We start from the raw sequence: 13,755 nt of genomic DNA, 5'->3' as shown, positions 1-13,755 counted from the left end.
TTCTCTTGCCCCACTGAGGGTTAGGATAATTGTTTGAGGGTTTAATCCATGTGTACAAATGTCATATCTTTTTTTTGACCAGGTAAATGGTTTTGATATCAGAGCAAAAGGTCAGGCCTGCACAATCATGTAAGTTCCATGTTTAGAAGTAGCATTCTGGAAATTTTCATGATTTATCTTTTCTTTATTGGGACAGGCATTCTAATCATGGGCTTGACTGATGAATAAAATCTTTACTTGAGATGTTATGTCCTGTCACAAAGAAATCACCACTTGGCAATTCTGTTGAAAATTATAGGACTGTCAAATCTTAGCATGACCCGTAGGGTGGAGGACAGGAGAACCGGGACAGAGCCCACATTGTCGCGGCTTTGATGTGAAGACCAGTGCATTTGATCTTAGGTAGATTTAACTCAAACCGCTCTGTAACGGGACAGCCATCTCCAAAGACGTCTACCAATACCTTTCTCTCCCCTGTTCTAATCTAACTCTCGGGCAGCACACAGTGCAGCCTTAGAAATGAGGGTGCATGGATGCCAAGAACACGAAATGAAAGAACGTTGTGGCATTGTGTTTTTCAGGACGGAGCCGAATACAGAGTAGGCGTGTGTGTCCCTGATTCTTGCGCGGAAGAGGATGTGACCGTGATGTCTCAGTTGGGTAGGTCCGGAATATACCCAGGGAATCTACTGTCTCCTTGGAGTCAAGAAAGGTCATTCCTTCGAGAATGAACCAACCTTTCCTCCTGATAAGTCCAATACACAGAGAATACTGGCATTTGGGGGATTTGGGAATGGAGGCGGTAGGATAGGAAGGGAGTAGGTAGGAAGGAGGAGAAAGAATAAAGAGAAGATTAGGGCTGAGTCTTTACACAGTCGAAGTCGAAATGGAAACAATTTTCCGTCACCCTCAGTGGCCCGATTAGGCCTGAAGAGAGGAGGTGGGCCGTGTCCGGTTTCCGTACTGTGCGTGTGCTGGGCTGTGGCCCGTGTGTGTGGGAATCTGTCACAAATCCGGAAGGCCATTCTGAACTGGGACTGTGGGCAGCTGATGTGTTGTCCTAGATTAGTGCCAGGAGTCCCGTGTTCGGTCCTGGTTGTCACCTCCCCGCTGCGTGATCCTGGGCAAGTCACTTAATCTCCCCACAATTCTGTCATGTCCTCCACACGGAGAGGGGTGGGTCACGAAGACCAGTGTGCTTCCAGCTCTCTGTGGCCTTTCAGGCTCTTCTGACTGTCGCCTCACAGAATGAACACACTCTAGTTCGCATGGAAACTGGTTTGGCTTCGTCTCTCTCTCTCTTTCAGAATGTTCAAAGAGAGTTTTAAAGCCCAGAAGTTTTACTGCTAGCGTCTTTTGTATTTATTCTGGCCATCCAACTAAGAACTAGCACGACACTTTAAAAGGAAGACACTATTTTCTACTCACAGAACACTTCCGACACCGAATGTGTGGGTTTCCCCCCTCACATCACACAATCCTGAAGAGAGTATTGACTCCACAGGTTAAGAGCTCATTCCCACAAGCCCATCCCCCATGAAAGACACCAATCCCATATAGTGAGTCCCAAGGTTACCCACCCTTCTGTCTGACCTGGCTACAAATCAGGGATTCCCATCGTATCTTCCTCAGCTTTGATAATTCACTCTCATGGCTCACAGAATGCAGAGAAACACTTTGCTGCTACTGCCTTATTATGAAGGAAGAGCCAAATACAAGAAACACACATGGCAAGCTGTAGGGAAGGGACTCAGAGCTTCCCCCCGCCCCCCAGCTCAGGGTGACCCTCCATTTCAGCATCTCCCTGTGTTCACCAACCCAGAAGCTCTCAGAACCCCTTTGTGTAGGGTTTTCATGGAGGTTCCATTGTGTAGACACACAATGGATTAAGTCCCCGCCCCTTGGTGATTGACTGGATCTCTGTCCCTCCCGGAGGTGGGGAATGGGGCTGGAAGTTCCAAGCCTCTAATCATAGGGTTGGTTCCTCCCTCAACCAGCCCCTTCCTCCTGGAGTCCTCTTGTTAGCCAACTGGAGTCTGGTTGAAAGGAGCTTATTATGAATGAGAGCATACCCTCCTCCTCCCCTGTCACCCAGGAAATTCCAAGGGCTCTACGAGCTCCGTACCAGGAACCTGGGCTGAAGACCAAGTATAGATTTCTTTTTATATCACAATATCACGCACATATTAAACATCTTCTTTTACGTGTTGATAGGGCAGTTAGTTTTCAATAACCTGACACGGTCCTCTGAATTTATGATGATCCTTACAGATTCAGGTCGAGTATCTGCCTCTCTAGGCAAATATTGTACGTGCCATTAAAAAGAAAACTGAATGTTATGAATTAAATTTCAATTTCAGTTCGGGTTGGCGAGGCCATCCATATCCTAGCAACGAAGATGAATGTGCAGCCTTGTTACTAGATTAGCATTTCAAGTGCATAAATGGCTCGCTAAGCCTGAGTTAATGTTCATTATTATTTAAGAGATTTCTCAATTAGCCTAGTTTTCCTGGCTAATGCTAAGCTGATTAGCCAGAGTTGACATTAGAATAAAGTGGAAGGTGAGATGTTACTATCAATACGAAAGATATCTTGAGGATTGTCTTTGAGGACCTGGAAAGAGGAAGGGCCCTGCCTGGGGTGAGCAGAGCTGACAGGGGTGGATGTAGTTCCCTAAAGTTCCCTAAAGTTTTTGGTGGTGTCCTCTGTGCAGGCCTCGCTTCCCCAGAACAGAGCAGGGAGTTCACAGGTGGGGACTGTCACAGACAGGCCGAGAAGAAATGAGCCCAAGATTGCAGAGAGAGGAAAGACGATTCTGGGCAGGGCGGAAGGCAAAACACCGGCAAAAAAACCCTTCCCTATGCGGTTGCCATAGGCTCTTACAACATTTCAGTCACCTGACCTCCCGTGAGTTCTTCAGAATGAAAATGTGTCCCATGGGGGTGTTGGGAATGTGGACCGAAATGAAACCAACCTCCAAGCAGGTTAATAAACACTTCATTCGTCATCTTCCCGAGGACCGTGGCCCAGGGGACAGTCTTTCTAAGGACCCTTGGCTAGAGGGGATTCTATATGGGAAGCAAAAGGGGGACACGTGCTTGCAAGTTGTTCTCCAAATACGTGTGAGTCACAAGGCGTCATTTGTTTGGTTGTAAAAATCAAGGTTTTCTGACTTCCACACAGACACATGAAAGACCCTGAGTCATCTGAATGCATTATATTTCTGGGGCACCTGGGTTAAGCATCTGCCTTCTGCTCAAGGCATGATCCCAGGGTCCTGGGATAGAGCCCCACACCGAACCCCACGCCGAGCCCCACGCCGAGCCCCGTGTCGGGCTCCCTGCTCAGTGGGTTTCTCCTCTCTCTGCTCTGCCCCGCTGCTCATTCTCTCTCTTGCTCTCCCTCTCTAAAATTTAAAAAAAAAAAAAAAACCTTTTAAAAAATACATTATATTTCTATCATATCTGATTGTTCCAAAATATTGCCTTTGTGCCTCTGCTGAACCCGTTTTCTGGTTCTTCTTGTTTCTGAGATCTCTTTGCCATCACTTGAGAGGGTCAAGGGGGCTGACAGTCCCCTCCTGAAGCTTCAGTGCACACGAATCTAGGTCAAATTTGGGTGTGATGATCACGAAGGCAGTTATCGGCTCGTTCCCTGACAGCTCACGTCTCCGTGTGTCCGCCTCGCTCGCAGTGTTCCGTTTGGCTCCTGGGACAAGAGCCACAGACAAGGGGGCCCACCCCTCCCATCTTTACCTCTGTGGTCCCACGGCCTTCCCGCTGTGTGTGTCTCTCTGTTAACGAATTTTCCCCGTGTATGTAAAGACACAGGATTTATGGCCCACTTTTATCTTAACCTGGTAGGACCTTCTCTTGAGTTGATTACATCTGCAAAGACCCTATTTCCCATAAGGTCACAGTCACAGCCCCGGGGTGGGGGGGGATGGTTAGGTCTTGGACCTTTTGGGGGTGGGGGAGGGAGAGACACAATTCAAGCAGGGCTGTGTTCAACCCAGAACACGACCTAATGCCTGGTTCCGAGTTTGCCTAGATAGCGGACGTCCCTTAAAGGCCACAGGGAATCGGGTACACAGAGACTCACAGCCACCAACGCTGGGGCCCTGCCCTTAGAATGTGCTTGAGAGAGAGACGTCAGGCAAATCTGCGTGGAGTTAGCTGGAGAGCCGTTGGGTCTGGTCACAGCGCAGAAGATGGACAAGAAGGGACTGGGGTAAGGGTCCGTGAACGCCGAGGTAGGAAATTTTATCCAGACTCAGCTCTGAAGGGCTACATATTTCCATTCTTAGGGACTCACACTCAGTCCATCTCCTGTCCTCATGGAAATTTTATAACATGTTATGGCGGCCATCATGTCTCTGTTGGCAGTGGCCCAAAGCAGTGAGAGCCAGGCTGCCATCGATGTGTCGCCAACCCTGATATGTGTCCCCATTCCTGTGGCGTTAGGCTGACTTCATCTCGCCCTGCCTAGTGTAATCAAGATTATGAGGCCACACAGAACAACGGTGCTGGCACCTCGAAGGGTGACCTCTGCCCCCACCCCGTCTCACAGGGATTCCCAGAGCACTAAGTGAGAAAATGGAGCTATTTTATTTTATTTATTTTAAGACTGTATTTACTTATTTGAGAGAGAGAGCGTGAGCAGGGAGAGGGCCAGAGGGAGGAAGCAGGCTTCCTATTGAGCAAGGAGCCCAATGCAGGACTCGATCCCAGGACCCTGGGATCATGACCCGAGCCGAAGGCAGCCGCTTAACCGACTGAGCCAGCCAGGTCCCCCTAAAATGGAGCTATTTTAATAATGCTTCCCTGAACGGCCCACAGGAGGGTCTCAAAAGGATTCAAAAGGAATCCAGGGCGCCTGGGTGGCTCAGTGGGTTAAGCCTCTGCCTTCGGCTCAGGTCCTGATCTCAGGGTCCTGGGATTGAGCCCCGCATCAGGCTCTCTGCTGGATTTAGCACGGGTGTTGGGGCTTCTCCTCGGTGCTGCTAGGATGGAGGACATTGAATCCGGTCTCTCCTGGGCTTGCTCCCTGGGCGTGTGCTCATGTGTGTGTGTCCAAATTTCCTTGCACACAAGGACACTGGCTGGATTGGGTACTGTGATGGACTTGTTTTCCCTTAATCCCCTCTCTAAAGGCCCTACCTCCAAATATACTTGCACTCTGAGGTCCTGGTGCTTAGGACTGCAACACAGGAATTTGGGGGCTTGGGGGAGCACAATTCAGTCTGTAAGAGTCTCTTCTCAGAGGCCCTTTGATTTTAGGACCTCCAAGGCCAAATTCTGTTCGACTCACTCTCTTCCTTTCCTGACACTTGGCCCCTGGAGTCCTGTGATCACCCTCAGAGGGGGGTGGGCACCTTGGGAGCTGGGGGAGTGGTGTCTGCCGTGCAGCCCTCAGACCTAGGCCCCTCACTTTAGGGACCACGCTTCCTGCCATCTTCTGGCCATGTCCTCCCCGATGAGATGTCTGTGGGGTCAAGGGGGCGTGACCACCTTCCGCTTCTCTTCCAGTCACACTCCGAGTATCTAGAACCCCAGAATTCCCCGCCCAGTTGGCTGCCTACCCCCCTCTAAGGGGGGGACTGTGGGGGGAGGGTCAGGAAGGTGGGGCTTCTGTTGTCCACAATCTGCAGGTAAGGCACTTGGTATAAGAGCAGGGAGAAGGGGGGAAGAGAAAAGAGGAGGGCCGGGGGCCGGAGGGGCCATCCGTCAGTAGCCCCCACCATGTGCTCTTATCCCTGAGGGAGTGGAAGGGATGGGCCTGTGTGTCTGCAGGCCAAAGTTGATGTGTGTGCACATACACACACACATGCGCGCGCGCGCACACATTGTTTTGGCTTCTTGGCTAGGCCTGAGTGATCCCGTGGTTGACAAGTGCAAGCATCCAGTAGCCTGGAGTGTCTTTGGGGTCACGAGGCAGTGTTAACCCTCCTCCCTCCTTCAGGGTCTGGACACTGTTGTTCAATGCTTCAAACTTCATCCGGGGGCAACCGCTGCCCTCCGGAAGGGATTCCCCTGGGGCAGTGGAGGTGAAGTCAGTCAGAACTTGCTTTAATCAGCTTTGGGGCCTGTGAGGCAGCTCCCCTAGGACTCAGATGCAGGAAGACGATCATTTGAGACTACTAGGAACCTTTTCCGGCTGCCGTTAAGCCTGTGCTTCTTGAGACAGGAAGAGTCAGACCGAAGGAAAAGTATACTTTTAAAAACACAATGAAAGATGAAAGGTTTCATGGGGAAGCTCAGATGTACACTTTATCATTCTGTTCCTAATTCTGTTGTCTTGTACTGCTTGTTACAATCGGGGCCCTAAGTCACATTAAAAAAAAAAAGATTTTTATTTATTTATTTGACAGAGAGAGAGAGAGAAAGAGAGAGAGACAGCAAGAGAGGGAACACAAGCAGCAGGAGTGGGAGAGGCAGAAGCAGGCTTCCCGCTGAGCAGGGAGCCCGATGCGGGGAGCCTGATGCAGGGCTCCATCCCAGGAATCATGACCTGAGCCGAAGGCAGATGCTTAAACGACTGAGCCACCCAGGTGCCCCCCTAAGTTACACTGTTTAAAAAAGGTTTTTAAGAGTGTAGGTAAACTATGAAGCTTTTTGACATCTTGATTTGGATTTCCCTGTGGCCTCCTGTCTGTGCTGTGCAGTGAAGGCGACAAAGGAAGGTTCTGGCTGCTGTGGTCTCCGAGGGGGTCTGCCGGTCCCCTCAGGGACGGAGCTGGGCTTTGCTTTGTAGTTCTGGGAGGCTGACTTTCTCAGGGCATCCGGGGTCATCAGGCTGGAGGGCCTGGTTCACACGGACCAGAGGCTCCACAGTGGTTTATGGATCAAACAGAAGCCAGTGAGGACAGACATGGCAGCTGGTCAGTACGCTTCTGTTTCAGTGGAAGGTTTGTTTGGTAAATTCATGTGGAACCAGGCAGTAGCCTGGGGAGGGGAGCATTGATTCAGAGCAAATGGAATTGGATAATGAGGAAACTGCTGCCATGTCCCCTTTGGGGACCTACTTAATGGTCACCCTCGACTGTGCTGAGGACACGTGGACACCTCCTCCTTCCAAGTTCCACCCTTAATAGGTTATGATTAAGAGTCATAATTAACACATATTATTAATCTTATAGTAGATCCCAGTGATCTATTAGGACATTTCAGAAACCCCCACACTCGTGGGAACAATGGGTATTGGAGATAGAAGGAACATTAGAAGATGTCGTGTCCAACCCACACTTCCTCATTAGCCAGAGGAGGAAATGAGACGCAGAGAGGGGAAGCAACTTTCCCAGGGTCACACAGCAAGCAGGCTCCAACCCAAGCCTCCTGAATGCAAGTCTAGGCCATGCATTGTGGTGAACTAAGGTAGAGTGAGGGAATAAAAAGTCCACACTCTTCAGGTTCACACAGATCTGAGCGGGTTCTGTCCCCGCTCCTGGCGGCAATAATAGAGACAGCTGATGTTTACTGAGCTCTGACTGTACCAGGCACTTGCTAAGTCCTTTATAGCCATTGCTACATTTGGTTTCTCACAACAACCCTATAAGGAACTGTTAGCTCCATTTTACCGACGGGAAACTGAGGCACGGGGCAAGGAAGTAACTTGTCCATGGTCGTATTATAAAGGATAGATCCAGGCCCTCGAACTGCAGGACCTGTGTTCTTAGCTGCTATGCTTAAGTGCATGAGCTTCTCTAAGGAGAATTTTACTTGTCTGTAAATTAAGGTAAATAGTAGTTCGTTGTAGGTTTTTGGTGAATTGAAGATAATGACTGAAACATGTCTCATACCTAAATGCACACTGAAGACTGTGTTTTCTTGGTATTCCTCATTGCCATTGCTATTGAATGAAAACATACTGAGTTCCCAACCTTTGCTGGAGTTTTGGACGCTCCCTCATCCTGTGGCGCTCAGCGCATGTGCCCTGATCAGTGGTACGAACTCCTGGTTTCTTTTTAGAAATGGAAACTCTCAGGTCCCACGCCTGACCTACTGCATCAGACTGCAGGGAAGAAAGGGAGGGAGCCGTCCATGGAGCAACCCTCCCGGTAATTTCTGGGGCACGTGAAAGTTCAAGACCACGGCCCTCGTCTTACCACTAATATCCCTACTAACTAAAATGGCAGTGACCATGAGCTGTGCCCTGAGTTGGTGTTTCTGAGTTTCCACTGTAGGCCGCAACTTTCCCCGGCCTGTGGGCTTCCGTCATATTTTTTTCATCTCATATCGCATTTATCTCTCTCATGGGAACCTGTTTCCAGCAGATTTGAGCTGGTGATGGCGCCTTTTATGATTGTTCTTCCCAGTGCTGTGCTGGGAAAGGATGCGGGAGTCTGGGCGGACCACGGGTCCTGGAGAACGCCGTCCACATCGTGCTGGGCTGAGTTCCCCCTTCTGTGACTCTCAACAACTTTGTGCCTTGTTTTCCCCATCCCCACATCACATATATGAAAAGCCAGCTGCTCTTTTTAATGTCAAAGTTTTGTTTTGAAGTAATAGATATGAAAACTCTTGGAAAAGTAGATGTATTGCAAAATAAAGTATTACTAATACAATCTCTTTTTTCCCCCCTTGATAGATATTTTAAGATACAGAAATACTTCATTTCTGGCCCCTTCTCTCTCTCTCTTTACAACAAATTCTTCCTCCTCATCTGGCGTGGCTGTGGCTAGATGCGCTTCTGGAAAGTTCCCTTTCGACACCTTTGTCGCCGTGTGTCTGTGAGTATGGACATCCTAGGTACCTGGCTGGGATGTGTATGTTGGGGCTATGTTATCATCTTCCGCTCTCCAATGATGCGTCGTCATTTAATTTTCATTCCCGAGGGCTGTCTGGCCAGGGCTCCACGGGAGATCACTATGTACCTTTAGCAAGAAACTTCGGACGTGTTCGAGAGGAAGGCTGGCCACACCCACCAGTGATTGAGTCCCAGAGTCACTGAGAAATGTGTCCTGTCTCCAAATAGTCCTGTTCTTAGGGTGTGAGTTCTGAAAACTAGTTTCTTTTATCTGAGGCGTGGCTTCTCCCACGAACACCTCAACAATCCTGCTTCTAACTCTTTGTTTGCATCATGCATTGTCTTCGGGACAAACTAATAGAATTGCTGGCCCGTGGCTGGAATGGTTGGTTAAGAAGCTTTCCCGAAAACCTCACTTAAATAACCACCCCGCTGGGAGACGTCCCTGTCTACACCACCACCCGTCACCCGCATCAAAGGCTACCTTTATAAAAACCAGGGCCAATTTGATAGATTAAATAAACTGGTTTAATGAACATTTAAAAAAATTGGTAACAAGGAGTTTCCCCCCAAGTTTATCTGCATTCCTATGTTTCACTCCTGTTTCTATGCATGTCTGTGAGCTGGGTTCTTACTGATCTTGAAACTCATAATGCACGTGAAAATATAAACCTGGAAGTAGCTCCCTCAGTGTTTCGGTTGCTTTTGTTTATGAATATTTTTTTACAATTATAATAAGGAATTTAGTGAAATCCATTCATCTTTGACTTTATCATTTCTTTTCATTTTTTTGAAAGATTTTATTTATTTATTTGACAGAGAGAGATCACAAGTAGGCAGAGAGGCAGACAGAGAGAGAGGAAGGGAAGCAGGCTCCCTGCTGAGCAGAGAGTCCGATGTGGGACTCGATCCCAGGACCCTGAGATCATGACCTGAGCCAAAGACAGAGGCTTAACCTACTGAGCCACCCAGGCACGCCATTTCTTTCATTTTTTATTCTAGAATGCCACTCCCACCCGTTAACACTGTTACCTATATTTTGGTGGGGGGGCTTGAGTGGTTTGTTTTCCCCTGGGCTGTTTTCTCTCATGTTCCTGTGGCCCTGGTGTGAGGTGAGGCTTCGTCACACTTGTCTTCTCCCTGCAGGTTCGTCACCTTACTGGGTATCTCCTTGCCCCTGGCTGGGACCATCTACGTGGCAGTGAGGGAGCGGGGGTCCGATGGCAGGTCGTCACCTGTACCTCCGGCCACCGACAGGAGTCTGCCTCTGAGAGAGACGCAGACGGGTGAACCAAGAAGCAGAACAGCTTGCCCAGCCCATCTCTCACTATCAGGATCCCCGAGCAGAGGAAAAAGTAGGCATTTTAAGAACCCAAGACCACTCACGAGAGGTGATTTAGAGGAATCACAGTTGGAGTAAAGCCTTTGGTGCTGGAATCTGGTGAATGCCGCAGGGCTTCCAAATGCCAGGGTGGAGGCTGGGTCTCTGCTCGTTACAATTCGGTCTTTGTTTGCTATTGGAGTGTTAAGGCGAGGTCGCTGAAAATGCTGCTTTCTTCCTCGGGTACAATTGTCCAGTGTGTCTTCGTGCTACCCAGCGACTAGGTCAGAACGGAGCTTGGGTCGCACTGGGTAATCCTTTAGAGAACAATTCCATGATCCCAGTGTCTATTTTCACGGTCGCAGCTACGCACATGACTCACAGAACCTTCTGGCATCGCTAAGGTAAAGGATTTACATTCAGATGAAGCCAGGGGAGTAAGTGCACAGATGGTTAAAGGCTGATGGAGGGCAGCCGACCCCGGAGCTACATAACCTGCTTCGGGAAGGGAGAGCTGGACGGCAGTAAGCGGTTGGTCACCTTGTGTTGTGTTTCAGTAAAAACCAAGAGCATTTCCTTCATTTCTACCTGCCCATGTGACAAGGCAAAGACCACACACACACACACACACGTATGCACACGCAGACACAGCCACACGCACATGCACACACACCGTGAAACAAGAAGAGCATGCTTGTGCTGACGCCTTTAGAACGTGGGGACTTGTGCCTGACAGCCCCTGCAGGTGCATATAATGGACTTTCCCTTACTCCAGCTCAGCGGATAAAAAATAAGACAGAGTTTCAGTGAGTGGCCCAAATGATTATGAGAATGTGACTGAGTAGCTTCAGGAAGTACATTCACTATGGAGGGTGCAGTGATGATTTTATCCAATCCTGTTTGGATCTTCAGGCAAAACCAAAAGCAAATGTAACCCCAGTGCAGACTCCCAACACTAGGAAAGCAACACAGAGCATTTTTGTGTCCAGATGGTATAGCAGAAGAGCCAAGAACGCTCGCCCTCCTTCCTGAGTTAGAAGGCACCTGCTGGCCTGGTGGTCCCGCCGCACCCGACGTCCTCATTGTGGGAAGCGTTCATCGTTGGGCTCCTACACGGAGTCTGTCCCTGCTGCTCTGTAATTTCTACTCTCAGGCCCTGGTTTGGCATTCAACCTAGTCTCTTGTTTCTATTCCCCCATATCAGATACTGGGGACAGTTATAATGGGCTCCCCCAAATCTCAGAACCCCTCAGCATCTCCTCGTGGGAAGTGGTTCAAGAACTCGACTCCCCAGCTGCCATGTAGAATTCCTTGGGTGTGGCGGAAAGACCCCCTACTTAGCAATCCCAGGTCAAACCTGCCTTGGTTTTGAGCTCTGCCCTTGGTCAGGTTGTTTGACCTCTAGAAAACTCAGTCTCCACGTGCGCAAATGGGAGCATACAACGGAATTCGTGAGGGAATTAAATGAGATACTGTGAACTGTCCTCCTGATTCATTGCTCTTTTCCTCATTCTCTTCCTTTAAGCCAGAAGGGGGCAAGGAGGGGGGCAGCTTTAACTGGCCAAGACCTCTCGCTAACACTGACCTTGTCGAGGCCAGCCTGGTTCCCGGCACCTGCCACATGCTTCTAGTTATCACACTGAGGAGGGAGCCTACAGCCCCCCACATTCACCATTGCCTATCAGCAGGTGGAAGGCTGAGCCTTGGAGCTTGGCATTTTAAGGCCAGATCGCAGGGTTTTAGGCAAACACAGCTGGTATGGAGTCAGCAATCAGCCACTGAAACGTTAGGGTTTTAGCCCAAAATAGGACTCTCTGGAATCAGGATACAAAGGTTATGTTAGCTTTTTCAGCAGCTACACTCAAGTGTGGCTTCAGGAACGTGTGTGGGGGTGGGGGTCCCATGTTCTGTTGCTGTAGCAATATATCTTGTGTTTATACCATCAGAGTAAAATATCATATCCTGAATGGTTGGAAATGAAAATTGAGATGGAGAGAGCCCTAGGCTCAGCATCTTTTTCCTTCTCCATTTTTCCACTCACTAGCGAGTCAAATCAACATAAGACTACCGTGTCTTCTAGAAGTTTAGAGCCAAATTGGGCATTTCAGAGTCCTGGTTCTTTATCCTCCAAATAATCACGGCATTCGCTTAGAGCGGTTTCCTGTTCCATGAGCCTGTCGTTTCCTACTTAGATGAGAAAAATATGAGAGCATGTTCGAGGAAGTTTCCATGAAATAAATAGCCGTGGATTTCAGCCCCTGGAAGTCAGGGCTCTTAATCTGTGGTCAGGCGCTTGAAGTGAGCTCACAGTAATAATCACTGAGAAAATCCAAAGGGGCCTCGAGGTTTTCCAACACATCATCATACCCCGTGGTTCTCCAATCTTGGTGTGCCTCGGAAGCACCCGGAGGGCTTGTCACAGCCCAGGTTGCACGGCTGGAAAGATTCTGAGTCAGTAGGTCTGGGGTGGGACCTGGGACTGTGCCTTTCTAACAGGTTCTTGGGTCATGCTGAAGCTGCTGGACTGGGGTACCCCCACCCCCCAACTATGAGAACCGCTGATGCATCATTTCACCCGATCCTCCCCAGGCCCCTTCGGCTTCTCCTTTCCATTTACAAATAAGTACAAGGGGCTCAGAGAGGCTGTCCTCCTCAGCACAGACCGGTTATTTTCAGACACTGGTATAAGCCACTACTAGTTAAGCTTACCCGCAAGCAGAATTTAGATGGAAAGAAAATCAAATGGTAGCAAAATGTACCATTTCAGTCCTCGCTTGCCAACGTAGACATCAGGCTGGATGTTTGACAAACGTGCTCAAGTGCTCCCAGGAGCCTGGCCAAAATGCCTGCTCAGTTTAAAAGTGAGGGAAGAGGTCCCGGGAGGCAGAAAGGTGGGTGATACTGGGTAGAGCCCGTGGCCGCCTCTCTCCACGTGGCAGTGACTTCTCAGGAGCTGAGGGGAGCCGGGACTCAGGGCGTGGGACACGGCTGACTGTGCCGTGCCAAGCGCTGGTGAGCTCCGTGCCTTCAGGCAGGGACACTGGAGAGTGACTCCAAGGGAAAAACTCACATTTACTGCTGAAACCTCAAAAAGTTGGGCAATTACATTCTCCCATCGAAGAAGCTGAGTTAGGTTTCCAGCGCCTGTTACACCAGCTCTCATCTGGAAGTCTCGGTTCTGCAGCTTTGTGCCTGCAATGTTTAAGCCCAAGCCACATCCAAGAGAAAGCACGAGTCTCTTGGAGTGGCTTGAGCTTTCCTTCGAAGGTCCCGGTTCCCAGTTCCAGCCGTCTGGCGTTAATTTACGTGAGTCCAATTGAAATTTTTTAGAAATTAGGAGGAGTAAGTGAAGTGGAAGGGATGAAAGCGATCGGGCTTATCGCAGTGAGCAGAGCGGCTGTGATGTCACCTTGTTTGTCCTTCCTGGTAACCCTAAGATTGTGAGATCTACTTTGATTCCCATTCCGTAGATGCGGAAACACAGGCACAGAGGGGTTAACTGACTCGCCAGAGGTTACAGAGCGTCTAGGAAAGCACAGGTGGATTCAGAGCCAGGAGCATTTAACTGGAAGGCCGGGCTTCTTAGCGGCTGTCCTGCCTGCCCCTCTGTTTGCATCCCTGCACGTGACAGGCAGGGGTGTTGTTTGCAAACAGTTCTTTCTTGGGAAGACAGAAGGAATGCCATTCCG

The 13,755-nt window shown here is 49.5% G+C and overlaps 1 protein-coding gene across 1 annotated transcript in view; it reads left to right on the top strand.

The window, feature by feature from the left end:
* LOC122901912 (O-acyltransferase like protein-like) overlaps positions 1-13,755 on the top strand; it is a 60,383-nt gene that overhangs the window by 17,463 nt on the left and 29,165 nt on the right. Inside the window, exons 3-5 of the mRNA XM_044240981.1 lie at positions 582-660; positions 8,587-8,728; positions 9,892-10,100. Of these exons, the coding sequence (XP_044096916.1) occupies positions 582-660; positions 8,587-8,728; positions 9,892-10,100 (430 nt within the window). The remainder of the gene's footprint in view (positions 1-581; positions 661-8,586; positions 8,729-9,891; positions 10,101-13,755) is intronic.

Source organism: Neovison vison, chromosome 3 (genome assembly GCF_020171115.1).
Source record: "Neovison vison isolate M4711 chromosome 3, ASM_NN_V1, whole genome shotgun sequence".
In the NCBI taxonomy this organism is placed as follows: Eukaryota; Metazoa; Chordata; class Mammalia; order Carnivora; family Mustelidae; genus Neogale; species Neogale vison.
Note: the sequence above shows the minus strand (reverse complement) of the source record. Positions and strands in the feature narration are given on the sequence as shown.